The 17,362-nt window shown below is 37.3% G+C and overlaps 1 protein-coding gene across 2 annotated transcripts in view; it reads left to right on the top strand.

The window, feature by feature from the left end:
- The window catches only part of MED14 (mediator complex subunit 14), an 88,030-nt gene that overhangs the window by 29,307 nt on the left and 41,361 nt on the right, over positions 1-17,362 (top strand). For both annotated transcript variants that reach the window (XM_009197416.4, XM_003917592.5), the window contains exons 11-15: positions 4,128-4,253; positions 6,881-6,959; positions 11,226-11,385; positions 15,528-15,722; positions 16,119-16,253. In XM_009197416.4, coding sequence (XP_009195680.1) covers positions 4,128-4,253; positions 6,881-6,959; positions 11,226-11,385; positions 15,528-15,722; positions 16,119-16,253 — 695 coding nt within the window. The remainder of the gene's footprint in view (positions 1-4,127; positions 4,254-6,880; positions 6,960-11,225; positions 11,386-15,527; positions 15,723-16,118; positions 16,254-17,362) is intronic.

Consider the following 17,362-nt stretch of genomic DNA (forward strand, 5'->3'; position numbering starts at 1 on the left):
CAATCTAACCAGCAATGTGGGAAAGTTTCATTTTCTCCACATCCTCACCAATACTTGTTATTGTTTATATTCTTTTATGTGAGGATGCAGTTATCTCAGTAACATTTGTTGAAGACTGTTTTTTCCTATTTAATTGTCTTGTCACCCTTGTTGAAATTCCCCTTTTGTTCTCTCTTTTTTAAGAAATGGGGTCTCACTGTGTTGCCCAGGCTGGTCTTTATCTGTCTGTCTGTCTGTCTGTCTGTCTATCTATCTATCTATCTATTTATCTATCTATGTATCTATTTTAAGTCCATGGCCTGCTGAACAGGCTGGTCTTATGCTCCTGGGCTCAAGCAATCCTTCCACATTGGCCTCCCAAAGTGCTGGGATTACAAGTGTGAACCACCATGTCCACCTCTTTTGTTCTTAAGGAAGAGTTTAAGTATTTTGCAATCTTAATTTTTGTAATTTTTCAAAACTTCAGTTGTTGAGATTCCAGAAAATAGGGGGTGTGTAATCTTTTGATAGGCTTTGGTTTACTTTAGTATCATCTGTAAACAAGGCTTAGTAAAAAAACGGAGCAAAAACTTGTAAGTTAAAAAATAGAAACCAAAAACTATGATTGCCAAGGGATAAATTACTTTGAAAAATAAACTCAAAGCATATGTTTACATAGGAATGGTTTTGTGTACTGTTCACCTAGGTTCTGAAGATTTCTAAAGAGAAGTCTTCAGAACTCAGGTGTAAAATTCCTTTTTGTAGAAATGTTAGAGATCTGAGTTCAGCTGTCTGCTCTTAAACAAGTCATTTACACTATTTGGGCCATTCTCCTCATCTGAAATTTGAGGATATTATAATAGTCCAGGGTCTTCCTAGATCTTAAACTCTAGTAGGAATGTGCTACACCAGTGGTTTTCAAGCCCTAGGTGTTTTGTAGAGTCCTAGGTGTTAGAGAAGGGTGCCTTAGGGACTATAATTTGGAAGGAAGGGGGAAGCTTGCATGCGGGGTTGATCTCCTCAGTTCTGCTTTAATCAGGACAGTTCTAGAAATGAGGACTGCTAGAGGAAAGGGTCTGCCGACGCACCATTTTAGAGCGTGTGCTTTAACTTGTTTTTAAAATTCACATGCATGCATTTATACTCTCCATGTAGTCTTACTTGATCCTTTTTTGATGGGTGAGCATGCTTTATTAAGATCCCTACTGGAACCAGGGACTACATAGTCTATTCTTAGAATCCCTTAGTGCAGTCACCCTTAAATCAGCTGGCTTTTCTTTTAACACCTAACTGGAATAACCCAAGGAAATGAGTAGCTCAGAGAATGGAGCATTTCAAGGGAAGGCTAGGGGAAGGCATAGACTTCAGATTTTGAGCAGCTCAGGTATGTGGTTTCGTGGGGGTAGAAATGGTTTAGGGGAGAGGAGGCAGGACTTTGGAGATAAGTTCCAGAAAGGCAGTGCAAGGCACTAAAGGTAACTTGAGATATGGCCCAGTTGGCAGCATTGCCTAACTCTTGAAAGCCAGGGTGCTGCTCCCTTGTGTTGTACTCTACCCTTCAGCGCTTGTAATCAGGGCATCCTGATCAGTTTGGAAGCTATGAACCACACACAGCCATTCCTAATTGAGCTTAGTTGCTGCTCTTCACTCTTCACACTTTATATTACTGTCTGTTCATCCATTCCTCATCTTGTTCTCAATAAATGATAGAAATAAAAGGAGAAGGCCGGGCGCGGTGGCTCAAGCCTGTAATCCCAGCACTTTGGGAGGCCGAGACAGCAGATCACAAGGTCAGGAGATCAAGACCATCCTGGCTAACACAGTGAAACCCCGTCTCTACTGAAAAATACAAAAAAGTTAGCCGGGCGAGGTGGCGGGCGCCTGTAGTCCCAGCTACTCGGGAGGCTGAGGCAGGAGAATGGTGTAAACCCTGGAGGCGGAGCTTGCAGTGAGCTGAGATCCAGCCACTGCACTCCAGCCCGGGGCGACAGAGCGAGACTCTGTCTCAAAAAAAAAAAAAAAAAAAAAAAGAAATAAAAGGAGATACGTATGTGTTCTTGCGGGACGAAATAGCAGCAAGTCCTGTCATCTTACACTGCTTTTAATTCCCTCTTCTTTATTTTTTGCAAGTTTCCCCATTTTTGTTTACCTAAAACCTGTTGCCTTTAAATGCTTTAGGGCATTATGTATTTTATTTTCTGTAAAGAAAACTGTGGGCATTGGTGGTTAAAAAATATGTACATCAATTTATGTCTAAGTATTTCTTGTCTTTTGAACTGTGTTCTCTGTATTCTTTGATGCCCTATTTTTCTAAGAATACTCAATTGTGGTAATTAGATTGAAATTATAATTGTTACCCCAATTCCCAGAACTAGTTTTGCTCCGTTGCCACACTTTAGAAATGGTTTTGCTTTAGAGAATCCACTCCTACCCTGTCAGGAATTGTAACAGTATGGAAATGTTTCAAAAATCAGTAACTCTGTTTCACATTTGTAATAACTTTTTATTATGTTAACATAGTAAGTTCAGCAAAACATCACTGATTTGAACTAATTTGTCACATTGGTCTGAATTATATGGTAAAAGAAATTTTTGTTTTTGCCCTTTTTGTTCTGTTTTTTTCAGGTCAGAGTTCTGCTGGATTTGCATGTTAAACATTTTGTATACAAATATGTATTAGATGTACAGGTTGAGTATCCCTTATCTGAAATGCTTGAGACCAGAAGTATTTCAGATCTCGGATGTTTTTTTCAGGTTTGGAATATTTGCATTTATACTTACAGGTTGAGCATCCCAAATCTGAAAATCCAAAATCCAAAATGCTTCATTAAGCATTTCCTTTGAGCATCATGTCAGCACTCAAAAAGTTTTGGATTTTGAAGCATTTCAAATTTTGGAGTTGAGGATGCTCACCCTGTGCTTTAAAGCAATTTATTTTTCTCTAATTAAATATATCTTCTGCAATCTTTTACTTTATTAATTTGTTTGATAATTTGTTTGTGTAGACAGTACCAATGGTAATGTCACCCATTTGAATTATTGAAAATTTATAGTAAGAGGTTTTGGTTTGTTTCTTTGATTCAAAAGGAATATAGATAATATACATTTGTCGAACACTTTGCTTTTTAAAGCACTTTTACAGCCTTGTCATTTCTTGATCCTAACAACCTGTGGCATAGAGGGGAAGATGTTATTGTCCTTGTTTGACAAAGTAGCAGGCAGAAGCCACGCCTGGTGAAAAGCCTGCATCGCCACTCCCCTCTGCGCCTGCCACGTTACCTCTCCTTCCTGCACCTGTATCGCCATTCCCCTCTGTATCTGCCTTTCTTTTTCTGTGCTGTAGCTTCAGAGGAACTTGGTAACAAGAAGAGCATATTCCTTTTACAACCCCTCAATCTGATCAGCACTTAGTGTGTTTTCAATGTTTTGCTTGTTTACTGGATTTCATTATGTCACTTGCAGAATTAAGAGAAAAGTTAATTGGGCCTGGTGGAAATACTATGAAACTCTAGATCAGGTATATTGTCAGCTTTGGGGATTTGTGTTTAGCAGTTGCCTATGTTCTTAATTCATCTGGGACTTGAAATGGAGTACACAAATGACTTGAAAAAAATTTTTCTTCCTGAGTAATCAATAATGTTTATTAGTTTTCAAGTGTTTCTTTAAATACATGGGCTCTAATTGCCAGGATACCTCTTTTTTATGAAGAATGGCATTGAAAATCATGCGGCCATAAAAGATATTTATTCTGTTTACAAACAACCAGTTTTCTTTCCATTATATAGGAGAGAAAATCCTTAAAAATTAATTAACTTATTAGTAATTACCAAGTGAAAGTAAAACTAGAACTCAGCTCACTGATGAAATTGAATTTTCACTATTTCAACCCTCTTAAAGAAATTTTGGATTTTTTTTGCTGTAGTATTTGAGATGGGCATGTTTGTTTCAAGTCACCTTGAAAATTACTTTCTTTTCTTTTTGAACTACTAACTGACATAATAATACGATTGCAAATTTTGCAAAATCATGTTTTTCCTCTAACATTTAGGATCCTTCAATAGTTGGTTTGTTTGTACTCATTGATTGAGAAATAATTTTTCTGGAAAATATTCAGATGGAAAAGTAATTTTTAATTCTTGATTGTTCAGCTTCCATAGAGACTGCACTCCCAGCTCTTGTTGTTCCCATCTTGGAGCCCTGTGGTAATTCAGAGTGTCTGCACATTTTTGTAGATTTGCATTCTGGAATGTTTCAATTGATGCTTTATGGACTTGGTAAGTTACTAAATGATATAATCATTCAATGTAAGAAAAATTATTTTTAACAAAAAAAAAATAAACATTTTCTGTCATTAGGTATTAGAAAGAATGGTGTATGATGTTCCCCTTCCCGAGTCCAAGTGATCTCATCATGGGGAGTGGGGGGAGGGATTGCATTGGGAGTTATACCTGATGTAAATGACGAGTTGATGGGTGCTGACAAATTGATGGGTGCAGCACACCAATATGGCACAAGTATACATATGTAACAAACCTGCACGTTATGCACATGTACCCTAGAACTTGAAGTATAATAATAATAATAATAAAAAAAGAAAATGTGGCACACATACACCATGGAATACTATGCAGCCGTAAAAAAGGATGAGTTCATGTCCTTTGTAGGGACATGAATAAAGCTAGAAACCATCATTCTGAGCAAACTATCACAAGGACAGAAAACCAAACACCGTATGTTCTCCCTCACAGGTGGGAATTGAACAATGAGAACACTTGGACACAGGGTGGGGAACATCACACACTGGGGCCTGTTTTGGGGTCTGGGGAGAGGGGAGGGATGGCATTAAGAGAAATACCCAATGTAAATGATGAGTTAATGGGTGCAGCACACCCATAGTACATGTATACATATGCAACAAACCTGCACATTGTGCACATGTACCCTAGAACTTAAAGTATTATAAAATAAATAAAAATTGAAAAAAAAAAAAAAGAATGGTGTATGTAGTGTCGAAAGTGGGTATGGAAACAATAACTCTGGCTGATGTCAGTTCCTCAGGGCCGTTTTAACTCTACTTTGGATTTTCTTGTAGCAGATGTTGAACTTTCCAGTATAAAGCATATTCATGTTTGCTTATGTAAAATAATGTTGATGGCCGCTGTTTTTTTAGGTTAACTTATCTGTCCCAGTAGCTCAGTTTCTGTTTTACCACTGGGTGACATGGAAATTACAACAAGGAATTCTAATGTCATTTGTGGCTGAAGAACATTTTTATTACAGTAGAAACATCTAAGATGACTTGAGGTACAGAATCCTGGAGGAAAGGATTTTTTTTTTCTGGGCTAAACACAGTAGAAATTAAAGTTTGATTTCTTACTTGTTCTGCTACTGAGTTGGTGTTCTGAAATGATGAAATAAGAATTTAGTGTTTTTGGCCGGGCGCGGTGGCTCAAGCCTGTAATCTGAACCCGGGAGGCGGAGCTTGCAGTGAGCTGAGATCCGGCCACCGCACTCCAGCCTGGGCGACAGAGCCAGACTCAGTCTCAAAAAAAAAAAAAGAGAATTTAGTGTTTTTGTATTGCTACTGGACAATGTTCTTGAATATATTAGGACATCTGCTATTTGAAATTAATATTCAGCTAGAAAGGTTGAAAATAAAGGACTTTCTGGTTATATTTTATAGCCATAGATTTTTTCTATGGGCTGCTCATGGAAAACTGAACTAATTACTTTGAATGACATCACATTTATGATGGCTAAATGCCGCATTTATGAATTACTTTAACTGTGGGTTCCAAATAAGGCAAATGTTATTTGTTATTAAAAACTTATATTTAACTGTCTTCCTGATTATTAACATAGTACATACTCATAAATAAAAAACTTAAACGCACAAAAATTAGAAAAGCAACAGAAAATAGTCTTTTAGGGATGTATGCTTGTCTTAGCAGCTCAGGCTGCCATAACAAAATATCATAGACTAGGTGACTTAACAGAAATTTATTTTATCATAGTTCTGGAGGCCAGAAATTCAAGATCAAGGTGTCAGCGTGGTTGATTTCTGATGAGAGCTCTCTTTCTAGCTTGTATGTAGACAGCTGCCTTCTTGCTGTGTCTTCACATGGCTGAGAGAGCAACTTCTCTGGCCTCCGTTCTTATAAGTCTACTACTGATCCTTCATGAAGTCCCTACCTTCATGACCTCATTTAAACCTAATTGCCTCCCAAAGACCCCTTCTCCAAATACCATCACACTGAGGATTAGGGGTTCAACATATGGATCTTGGAGGGGACATAGTTGACCCCATAGCAGTGCTTTTCTAATTTTTTCTATACTTTGTCCCCATTAATCAAAATCATTTTGTGTCTTGCTTTTTTTGCTCATTATTTACTAGCATTTTCTACTGTCATTAAAAATTCTAACTGACTTAATTTGCAAGCTGATCTTCAGCCAACAGCTCTTGCATATGCCAGAGATCATTTGTGTTTCATAAGTAAACATTTCAGTGGAGTTTTTGATTTTATGATTTTTAAGGTTCTAAGTCTAGTAATACTGTGAGTTTTAAATACTTATAATTTAAAAATACTGATTAAGTAGACTAAGAGTTTGGGGAATTAAAATATAGGCAAAAAATGGATTCATGTATTTGTTACTTGTTCTTGCTGCCAGTGTACATTTGCTATTAATTAGTTGTCGTATCTATAATGCTGCCTAAATGTTAAAGAGGGAAAACAAACTAGGTTGGCTTATTTCTCATGATACATTTAGTTTAATTTTTATCTGACTCAAAAACAACATAATTTTCTGCCTTAAACAATAATTTTCATTTGTTTTACACTACTTAGATAAAGGTTTTGTTTCCCATGTAAGCAGTTAATTAATTAGGTGCTTTATTCTGTAGACCAGGCCACTCTGGATGACATGGAGAAGTCTGTGAATGATGATATGAAACGAATCATACCCTGGATTCAGCAACTTAAGTAAGCTTATTTATATAGCTCAAGACTAAAAATGGAAACTTATTTTGACAAGATGTTTTCTTCTCCATCATTACTTTTGGTCAGTCACTGTCCTTAAGGTTTATGACATGAAACTTAAGTGCCTTTTGGTATCTTAGAATCTAAATTATCTTGAAATAGTTCCAAGATGTCAGTTTCTCATATCAAATTCTCCTCTAGAGCAAATATAGGTGTGAACGGCATAACACTCAACTTTCATCCCTTACCACATTTTCTTCTGTACAAGCACTTTACAAATCACTTAAACAATGAATTTTATTGTATCAAGTGTTCTCTGTAATAAAGTCCTATTTGTTCTTATCCAGGGTAATCATCGTGGTCGACTACCAACTGACACTTTCTTTTTTTTTTTTTTTTTTTTTTTTTTTTTTTGAGACGGAGTCTCGCTGTGTCTCCCAGGCTGGAGTGCGGTGGCGCGATCTCGGCTCACTGCAAGCTCCGCCTCCTGGGTTCACGCCATTCTCCCGCCTCAGCCTCCGAGTAGCTGGGACTACAGGCGCCCGCCACCACGCCCGGCTAATTTTTTGTATTTTTAGTAGAGACGGGGTTTCACCGTGTTAGCCAGGATGGTCTCGATCTCCTGACCTCGTGATCCGCCCGTCTCGGCCTCCCAAAGTGCTGGGATTACAGGCTTGAGCCACCGCGCCCGGCCCCAACTGACACTTTCAAAAGTCATTTCTGCTTCTCGAACACTGTCATTCAATTTGGCTCAAAATCCTTTAAATGCTTCACACTGTTAAAGTAAACAAAATTGAAAATGGAGCTAGATATGATTCTGTGGAGTTTCATTACCACTCTGGTACACAAAGGTACCCTTATAGCAACTCTAACAAACTCTTTCTTAAAATTAATAAAACAAAATTCCAAAGGATAAAAAAAAATTCAGAGACTAAAACCAAAACTGGCAAATGGAGAAGGCAGTACGGGGGGCAGGTGGGGCTTGTCTAAAGAAAAGACTATAAAGTGGGATCTATTGTTCTTATAATCTTTTAGCCTCTGCCCTTCCCTTTAGCCAATATTTGAAAAATTCAATATAATCAAGTAATGTTTTCATTAACAGGGTATGATTTTTTTTTTTTTTTTTGAGACAGGGTTTTGCTTTGTTGCCACCCAGGCTGGAGTAGAGTACAATAGCGTGATCTCAGCTCACTGCAACCTCTGCCTTCCAGGCTTAAGCGATTCTTCTACCTCAGCCTCCTAAGTAGCTGGGACCACAGGCGCATACCACCATGCCCAGCCAATTTTTGTTTTCAGGGATTTTTTTTTTTTTTTTTTTTTTGAGACAGTCTCACTCTGTTGCCCAGGCTGGAGTGCAGTGGCGTTATCTCAGCTTACTGCAACCTCTGCCTCCCGGGTTCAAGGGATTCTCCTGCCTCAGCCTCCCGAATGACTGGGATTACAGGTGTGTGCCACCATGCCAAACTAATTTTTTGTATTTTTAGTAGAGACGGAGTTTCATCATGTTGGCCAGGCTGGTCTCAAACTCCTGACCTCAGGTGTGATGTGCCTGCCTTGGCCTCCCAAAGTGCTGGGATTACAGGCATGAGCCACTGTGCCCAGCCCAGGGAATGATTTTTAAAGCCAGTAGATAGATAATATTATGTGAGCCTTTATTTTTGAGCAGCTATTTAGTTTATCTGTATGTGAAAAAAAAATCAGTCATTAATCTGGGTAGCGATTTCTAAAACTTTTAGTGTTTTAGCATCATTGTGCATTTTGGCTAAATAAGCAAGGTTTAAATATCCTAACATGCTTAATAATTCACATCTTGCATAACTTGAGGTTGTTTATCTGGCAGTTCTAGCTGCCCAAAATATAAACTAAAACCAGAAAGCTAAGTCCCAGAAGCCTTTAACTCACCAAATGTGTGCCTGTACGTAAACTTACATAATTTATTTATAAGAAAAGTCCCCTGATTGTCATTTATAATAGTGTTTCTCAAATGATCTGTGGTGAATGACCAGTTTGTCACTAATCTATCATGGGACACTGATTTTTCGAAATAACTTTATTGAGGTATAATTTACATACCATAAAAATGCACCCATTTTAAGTGTACAATTCAATGATTTGTTGTAAATTTACTGACTTTTGCAACCATCACCACAATCCACCTTTAGAACATGTAAGACATTTCCATCACCCCAAAGAAATGTCCATTTATAGTTAACCATTCCCAACCTCAGAAAACTCTGAATCCACTTTCTATTTGCCTTTTCTGGTCATTTCATATAAAGTAGAATCAAAATATGCTGTCTTTTGTGACTGGCTTCTTCCACTTAGCATAATGTTTTCAAGGTTCATCCATATTGTAGCATATATCAGTACTTCATTCCTTTTTATGACTGAATAATATTTCACTGTATGGATATACCACATTTGGTTTATCCATTCATCAATTGATGAACATTTGGATTGTTTCCACTTTTTGGTTATTATGCATAATGATGCCATGAACATTCATGTGTAAGTCTATATGTGGACTTATGTTTTCTTTTCTCTTGGAGTGGCACCAAGGAGTGGAACTGCTAGGGCGTACAGTAATTTGTTTAGCTTTTAAAAGAAAATGCCAAACTGTTTTCCAGAATGACTGTGCCATTTTACAACCCTATCAGTAATGTTGCGAGAATTTCCATTTCTCTACATCCTTGCCAACAATTGTTACTGTCTTTGAATATAGACATCCTAATGAGTATGAAGAAGTATTTCATTGTAATTTTGATTTGTATTTCCCTAATAATGATGTTGAGCATCTGTCTATTCATGTGATTACTTTTTTAAATAATGTGCAATAAAAATGCATTCCAGGAAAAAAGAAATGAAAGAACATGTACAAGATATAAGCCCCAGTGTTTTTTTATTAGAATCAACAGATCAAGTTACACTTCACTAAATATAATCAGAACAAACATAGGAAAAAAGAAAATTATAGAAACTGTGTACATTTTTCATTGAAAGTGTACACACACGCAATTAATATAGAAAGTCACTTAGACTCAAGTTTTTTGTCCCACAGAATCATAACAAATAGTGAAGAGTGAGATAGCAATTTCAGATCGACTTTGAAAAGACCACCTGGTATATCAGTAGTTAGAATTTTTAATGTGACACATGAGCTTGTTTCTTGTTTGTAATAACTTGTCTGTGTTAGATTGATGATCATGCTAATCATGAGAGATGTTTCTCATGTTTTCCTTTTAATAACATACATAGTAGAGATATCATTCTCACAAAGCTATGTTGATGGGAATCAAAGTAGAGATTTGAAAGAAATTTTAGCAAGTTCAGGATATTAATTTTTAATTTTTATTCAAAATGAAGCAAGTGATGGTATATTTTCAAAATTTATCTTCATTCCTTCATCAGTAACCAATTCTTGCATTAGATCGTAAAGTTGTAGTTAAATTTTTCTTTCAATGAAAAAAACAAAACGGTTTCCAGAACAGTTGACAAACTACCCTTAAAATGTCATATATTATAACGTGGTTTTACTGCACATGACTGGTATACAGTTTGTACCACATGCAACTTGCCACACAAATGTATCAGCACCCAAACTGGTCTTTGCCCTATTCATCAAGGCAAGGCTGCTGATAGGAGCTGGGATGTTGTGGCATTGTTATGCTGCTGTGAAAATTCTTGTTTTCTGTAGTTTCATTATGCATCAGTGGAGTTTGTGAACCAGCCATTTTATCCCTTTTTTACATATTATATGGTATCCTAGTTTCAAGGATAGATAATCACATACAAGGAATAAGAGGAGTACTATATTAAAAACATCAGTGAAATCTGGCAGCTTACCTTTGTGGGAACAAAGGTAGTTAATACTACTGGGACCTGCTAGGTATACTACACACTTCACACATACACAATTTAAAAACTGGGGCTATATAAAGAATATTGAGATTAGTTGATGCTGTCTTTAAACTATAGGAAATCTGTCACTCCTTATAATAAACTAATATAGTATCTCATCCTTATAGTTAATTCTACCTTATAACTAAGATCATTCACATTGTGGTTTAAACTTCTTAAACTAAAACTAGAATTGACGGTCTAATGCAAAACTATGAAGAAATGATTTGTCATTATGGCCATGTGTCCTTTTATTAGTTCAGTTAAATTTCAATTGTTTTTTTTAATGGTCTTTAATCATTCGTAAATCGATAGCACACAGATAATCAGAAAAGTCTGAGATTTGATGTGGATTATCACTTTTAAATTCAGGTTTTGGCTTGGACAGCAGCGTTGCAAGCAGTCTATAAAACATCTGCCTACGATAAGCAGTGAAACATTGCAGCTTTCCAATTACTCAACTCATCCTATTGGAAACCTTTCTAAGAATAAACTGTTCATTAAACTTACCCGCCTTCCACAATACTACATTGTAAGTATGCAAAGGAGTGATTTGGAGTGATCAAGTTTAGTAATTCTGTTAGTATCGTAAATGACTTATTGTTTAACTTGCCAATGAATTTTATTGAATATTTGACTTTCATATAGTGATTCTCAACCCAGGGGGTTAGAATGGGGGAGAGAGGAATGTCATGTCTCAGTTGGGGAACATAAGGTATAACCCCATCCCTCACTCTAGGGTCTGTCCTATCATGAGGCCTAGTCTTTGATTGCAATGAGACATCTCTGTAAGAATAAAAAATTTGAGAGCAATTCCTGTAAAGGTCTGGTGATGTTTTGATGTCAGATAAAGTTGTTTGACTTGAATATTAACTTGTATAGTGAAACCTTTCAAATATAGACTGGCTGAATTGGCTTTATTTTTTCATCCTTCGTTGATTGAAGGCATCTTTCTTTTTATTGAGTATGTGTTCCTTTTAGTGCACAGTGAGGTCTTCTCTTATTCCTTTTTCACTGTTTCTGTATGTTTTCTAGTTTCTTTATTTTTGAATTAGTTAAAATTTGCAATAATTTGAAATATGAGCTCATTCTGAATATATTTTCCTGCTTGTTGAAATTTCTGGCCGGGCATGGTGGCTCACACCTGTAATCCCAGCACTTGGGAGGCCGAGGCAGGCAGATCACGAGGTCAGGAGATGGAGACCATCCTGGCTAACACGATGAAACCCCATCTCTACTGAAAATACAAAAACAAAAAATTAGCCAGGCATGGTGGCGGGCGCCTGTAGTCCCAGCTACTTGGGAGGCTGAGGCAGGAGAATGGCGTGAACCCAGGAGGTGGAACTTGCAGTGAGCTGAGATGGCGCCACTGCACTCCAACCTGGGTGACTCTGTCTCAGAAAAAAAAAAAAAAGAAAGAAATTTCTGTACATATACCAAGTATACCAAGTAGATGTGTTGGCTAAGAATCTATGTTTTACAAATATTAATTCAGGCCAGGTGTGGTGGCTCACACCTGTAAAACTAACACTTTGGGAGGCTGAGGCAGGAGGATCACTTGAGCCCAGACGTTTGAGATCAGCTTAAGCAATATAGTGAGACCTCGTCTCTTACAAAAATAAAATAAAAATAAAAATTTTAATTCAAGATTGTTGGTTGAAAGTAATAGGAGTGAACTTTTTAAGGTGTTGACCTGTACTTTTAAAAGATATTATTTTAAAAGGACACCATGTGTAGGCTAACATATCTTAAGCTCGGGATACTTATGTAGACTAATGAGTCTGTCATTGATCTGAATTTTACTTTTTTCTGAATTTTAAAACAGCAGCTGTAGAACTAGATTTGGCCCACAACAAAAGACTATTGTTTCAGTTCTCAGTGAGCTTGCTTGGTCTACATGTGAAATGATAATACAGAATACATGCATCATAGCAAAACCCATGAACATACAAAGATCTCTTATAATCAGCCATGCACAAAATAAAATAAAAATGGTTATAATTTATTATTTTCTGACATTTAGCATCAACAAACAACCAGGCTTTAATGTCAGTGACCAGTGATCTATTATAAAGCAATAATTTGTTTCACATGGTTTAGACCAAAACTGAATGTAGATTACTCCTCGTCCTCTAGATTTATCACTTAGGGGAGATATGTTCATGGAAGTGGAAAGAACTACTACCATGGACATTAAGAAGAACAGAGGAAAGTCTTGCTGCAATTGATCTCCCTTTAAATGTGTTTCTGCCGTTTTACCTTTCTTTTTTGGTTAGCTTTATTAAGATATAATTTACATAAAGTAAAAATACAAACTTTTTAGCCTGAGTTCTGATAAATGCATACAGTTGTGTAGCCTCCATCTGAGGACACAGAACAGATCCATTATACCCCAAAATTCCCTCACAATACCCCTTATGATCAGTCCCCTCCAACTAGTAATCACTGGCCTGTTTTCTGTCTCTATAGGTTTACCTTTTCTGTCCAGTTTCTTTGACTCAGCATAATGCCTTTGACATTCATCTGTGTTGTTGTGTGTATAATAGTTTCTTCCTTTTGTTGCAGAGTAGCATTCCATGGTGTGGGAGTACCACAGTTTGTGTTTAATGAGTCACTCATTGAAGGACATTGGGGTTGTTTCCAGTTTGGGGCAATTGTGACTAAAGCTGTTAAACATTTGCATATAGATTTTTGTGTGTGCACAAGTTGTCATTTTTTATTTCATCTTGGATAAGTAACTAGGAGTGGGATTATTGGGTCATACGGTAAATGTGTGTTTAACTTTGTAGAAAACTGCAAGCTGTTTTCCAAAGTGATGTACTATTTTGCATTCCAGCCAGCAATGTATGAGAGTTCTAGTTGCTCCTCATTCTTACCAACGGTTAGTCATTAGAATTTTTTAAAAATATTAACCATTCTGATAGGTATGTAGTGGTGTCTTATCGTAGGCCTAATTTACACTGCCCTAATGGCTGAAGATGTTGAGCATATTTTCGTGTGCTCATCCTATCTTCTTTGGTGAAATGGCCATTTGACTTTTAATTTTAACATTTCCTGAGGTACCTCATCAGTGTGATGCTTTCCTGAAGAGTATGTGTGGGGAGGAGGGGTAGCAAGGGAGAAAGGAAGCAGGAAGAGAGATGGGAAAGAATGTGTGTTGGTCAGGAGCCTTTCCTAATGGCATTTATTTTTGTCACTAAAGTATTTAGGGACTTTTCTTAAATTTTAGCTACACCTTGGAAACAGTAAGCAGGTATAGTAGGAAGAGCAAGGCCTCTGGAGCCAAACTTCTGGAATCAAAGCATGAGTCTGTCACTTATTACATGTGTGACCTTGGGCAAGTAACTTGCTTTTTTTGTGCCTTAGTTTCCTCATCGCAAAAATAAAGATAGGCTGGTTGCGGTGGCTCATGCCTGTAATCCTAGTACTCTGGGAGGCCTAGGCAGGCGGATCACCCGAGGTCAGCAGTTCGAGACCAGCTTGGGCAACATGGCAAAACTCCTCCTCTAATAAAAATACAAAAAATTAGCCTAGTGTAGTGCACACGCCTGTAATCCCAGCTACTTGGGAGGCTGAGGCATAAGAATCGCTTGAACCTGGGAGGCGGAGGTTGCAGTGAGCTGACATTGTGCCACTGCACTCCAGCCTGGTTGACAGAGTGAGACTCTGTCTCAAAACAAATAAACAAAAAAACCTACTTCACAGGTATGTTAGCATCTGTGAAGTATTGGGACAATACTTGGCACATATTAAGCTTTGTATCAGTGTTAACTGTCAGTATTGTTACCCTCACAGTGACCATATTTTTCAGTTGAAAAATTAGGGTTTGTTTTTACATATTTCCAAGTATGAGGGTTGGTTGTCATTTTTCTCTGCCTTAATAATGGAATTTTTAGGATGTTTGAGTGGTTAAGGGAGGCAGCAGAGCAATTTAAAATAGATACCATTCTAGAAAATCTAGCAGACTGTATTAGTCTGTTTTCGCGCTGCTGATAAAGAAATGCCTGAGACTGGACAATTTACAAAAGAAAGAGGTTTAATTGGACCCACAGTTCCATGTGACTGGGAAGGCCTCACAATCACAGTGGAAGGCAAGGAGGAGCAAGTCACAGCTTACGTGGATGGTGGCAGGTAAAGAGAGAGCTTGTGCAAAGAAACTCCCATTTTTAAAACCATCAAATTTCGTGAGACCCATTCACTATCATGAGAACATCACAGGAAAGACCCGCCCCGTGATTCAGTCATCTCCCACTGAGTCCCTCCCACAACACATGGGAATTATGGGAGCTACAAGATGAGATTTGGGTGGGGACACAAAGTCAAACCATATCACAGACCTATTGGATTTAGGCATAATTTTTTATTTTCAATTTAAAAACTGAGGTATGAATATCAAGAACACCTAACACATAATAGTTTAAATGCCCCATTATAATTTATGGTTGCTTTTGCTTTTATCATTCTTCTTTGGTCTCATCTACTTTTTGAAAAACAAATTATGTATTTACTAGGAATGCTCTTTTTTGATACGATTGATTTAACCTCTTTTTTCTTTTTTTTTTTTTAAGACATCTACATTAGATTTATAATTCTGAGCCTTACTTGATGATGTACAGAGGAAAATATCTGACACTTCTTATTTCTCTGAGTCTTATTTCTTTTTGGGATTTTTAGGTTGTGGAGATGTTGGAGGTTCCCAATAAACCCACACAACTGTCATACAAGTACTACTTTATGTCTGTGAATGCTGCAGATCGTGAAGACAGTCCTGCAATGGCATTGCTGCTACAGCAGTTCAAGGAAAACATCCAGGACTTGGTTTTTCGTACAAAAACCGGGAAACAGACCAGAACCAATGCCAAGCGCAAGGTATGATTCCATATGAAAATGAGCACAGAATTTGTGTGTGTTAACTTGGTTGTGTTCTTTACTCATTTTTAATATGAGAAAGAACTAAGATACGGTTTTTAAGAGACGAGGCAGCAATAAGGCTTAAGTAACAATTGTCTACATTTTCTTGAAAATGCTTCTGTTTTAATTAAATAATTGTCCACCATTTTCCATGAGATAACTTGTTAAACACAAAATATTTACTAATAAATTACCAGTGTTTAGGTCAGTATTTACTCAGTAAATACAATAACATTTGTTTTGGTTAACCCTGAGCTTTCTTCCAGTATTTTAACTATCTTAATGAATTGTATCACATGTACTTTTTTTTTTTTTTTTTTTTTTACCTGTTTGTGTTCTTTACTTAAATTCTAGTTGTCTGATGATCCATGTCCAGTAGAATCCAAGAAAACAAAACGATCAGGAGAAATGTGTGCCTTCAATAAAGTTTTAGCTCACTTTGTCGCTATGTGTGATACAAATATGCCATTTGTAGGACTTCGGTTGGAGGTAATTTTTTTGGAACAGTTCTGAATACCCCAAATGAAAGAGTGGTTTTTAAAATGTGTTGCTCAGGGTATATATAGATTCCACTAGGAAAAGCAGAATGTTTGTGATCCTGTTCAGAGTGGTAGGGTTGCAATCATAGCATCTTACGGTATACATGTAAAACATGGCTTGAATTATTTCATCTCTCTGATTCCAGATTCTGGGTCTTCTGCTCTTTATGGAAATTGAATGTAAATTTTTCCCAGTTAAAAAAAGTGGACAGGGCTGGGCACGGTGGCTCACACCGAGCGCTTTGGGAGGCCGAGGCGGGTGGATCACTTGAGGTCAGGAGTTTGAGTCCAGACTGGCCAACATGGTAAAACCCTGTCTCTACTAAAAATACAAAAATAATTGGGGCATGGTGGCACATGCCTGTAATCCCAGCTACTTGGGAGGCTGAAGCAGGAGAACTGCTTGAACCCGGGAGGTATAGGTTGCAGTGAGCCAAGATTGCACCACTGTATTCCAGCCTGGGCAACAGAGCAAGATTCTATCTCAAAAAAAAAAAAAAAAAAAGGATAAAAGAAAAAGTGGACAGGCTGAGTGCAGTGGCTGATGCCTATAATCCCAGCACTTTGAGAGGCCAAGGTGGAAGGATTGCTTGAGCTCAGGAGTTCAAGACCAGCCTGGGCAACATAGCAAGACCTCGTCTCTATTTAAAAAGTTAAAGAAAGAAAAACAAGTGGACAGTTTTTAAGAATTAACATTTTACTTTTATACCTCTTAGTAGGAGCATTGTTTAAGGCTATTAGAGACGGTTAGTTGATAGCTGGGTGGCTTATTTTTGAGTTGGTAAAGCCATGTATATTGCTTAAGCCCTAGTAAAACTGGGATCCTTTCTAAGAAGCAGATCAGAAAGAATATTAAACTAAATTTTTACTTTTCTCACATGGGAGAAGCAATAGATTTATGCAGAATTAGTGCCTTTAAAGAATATGCAGTTGTGATATCCAATATAATCCTCAAATGTGAAAGGGAGGTAACAGACCTGCATTTTTTGTATTTCCAAAAAGGAGTTTGGCCAAGGATGGGTAGCCGCTCAAAAGTGATACACTAAAACCCCAGTTATT

Source organism: Papio anubis, chromosome X (genome assembly GCF_008728515.1).
Source record: "Papio anubis isolate 15944 chromosome X, Panubis1.0, whole genome shotgun sequence".
Taxonomy (NCBI): Eukaryota; Metazoa; Chordata; class Mammalia; order Primates; family Cercopithecidae; genus Papio; species Papio anubis.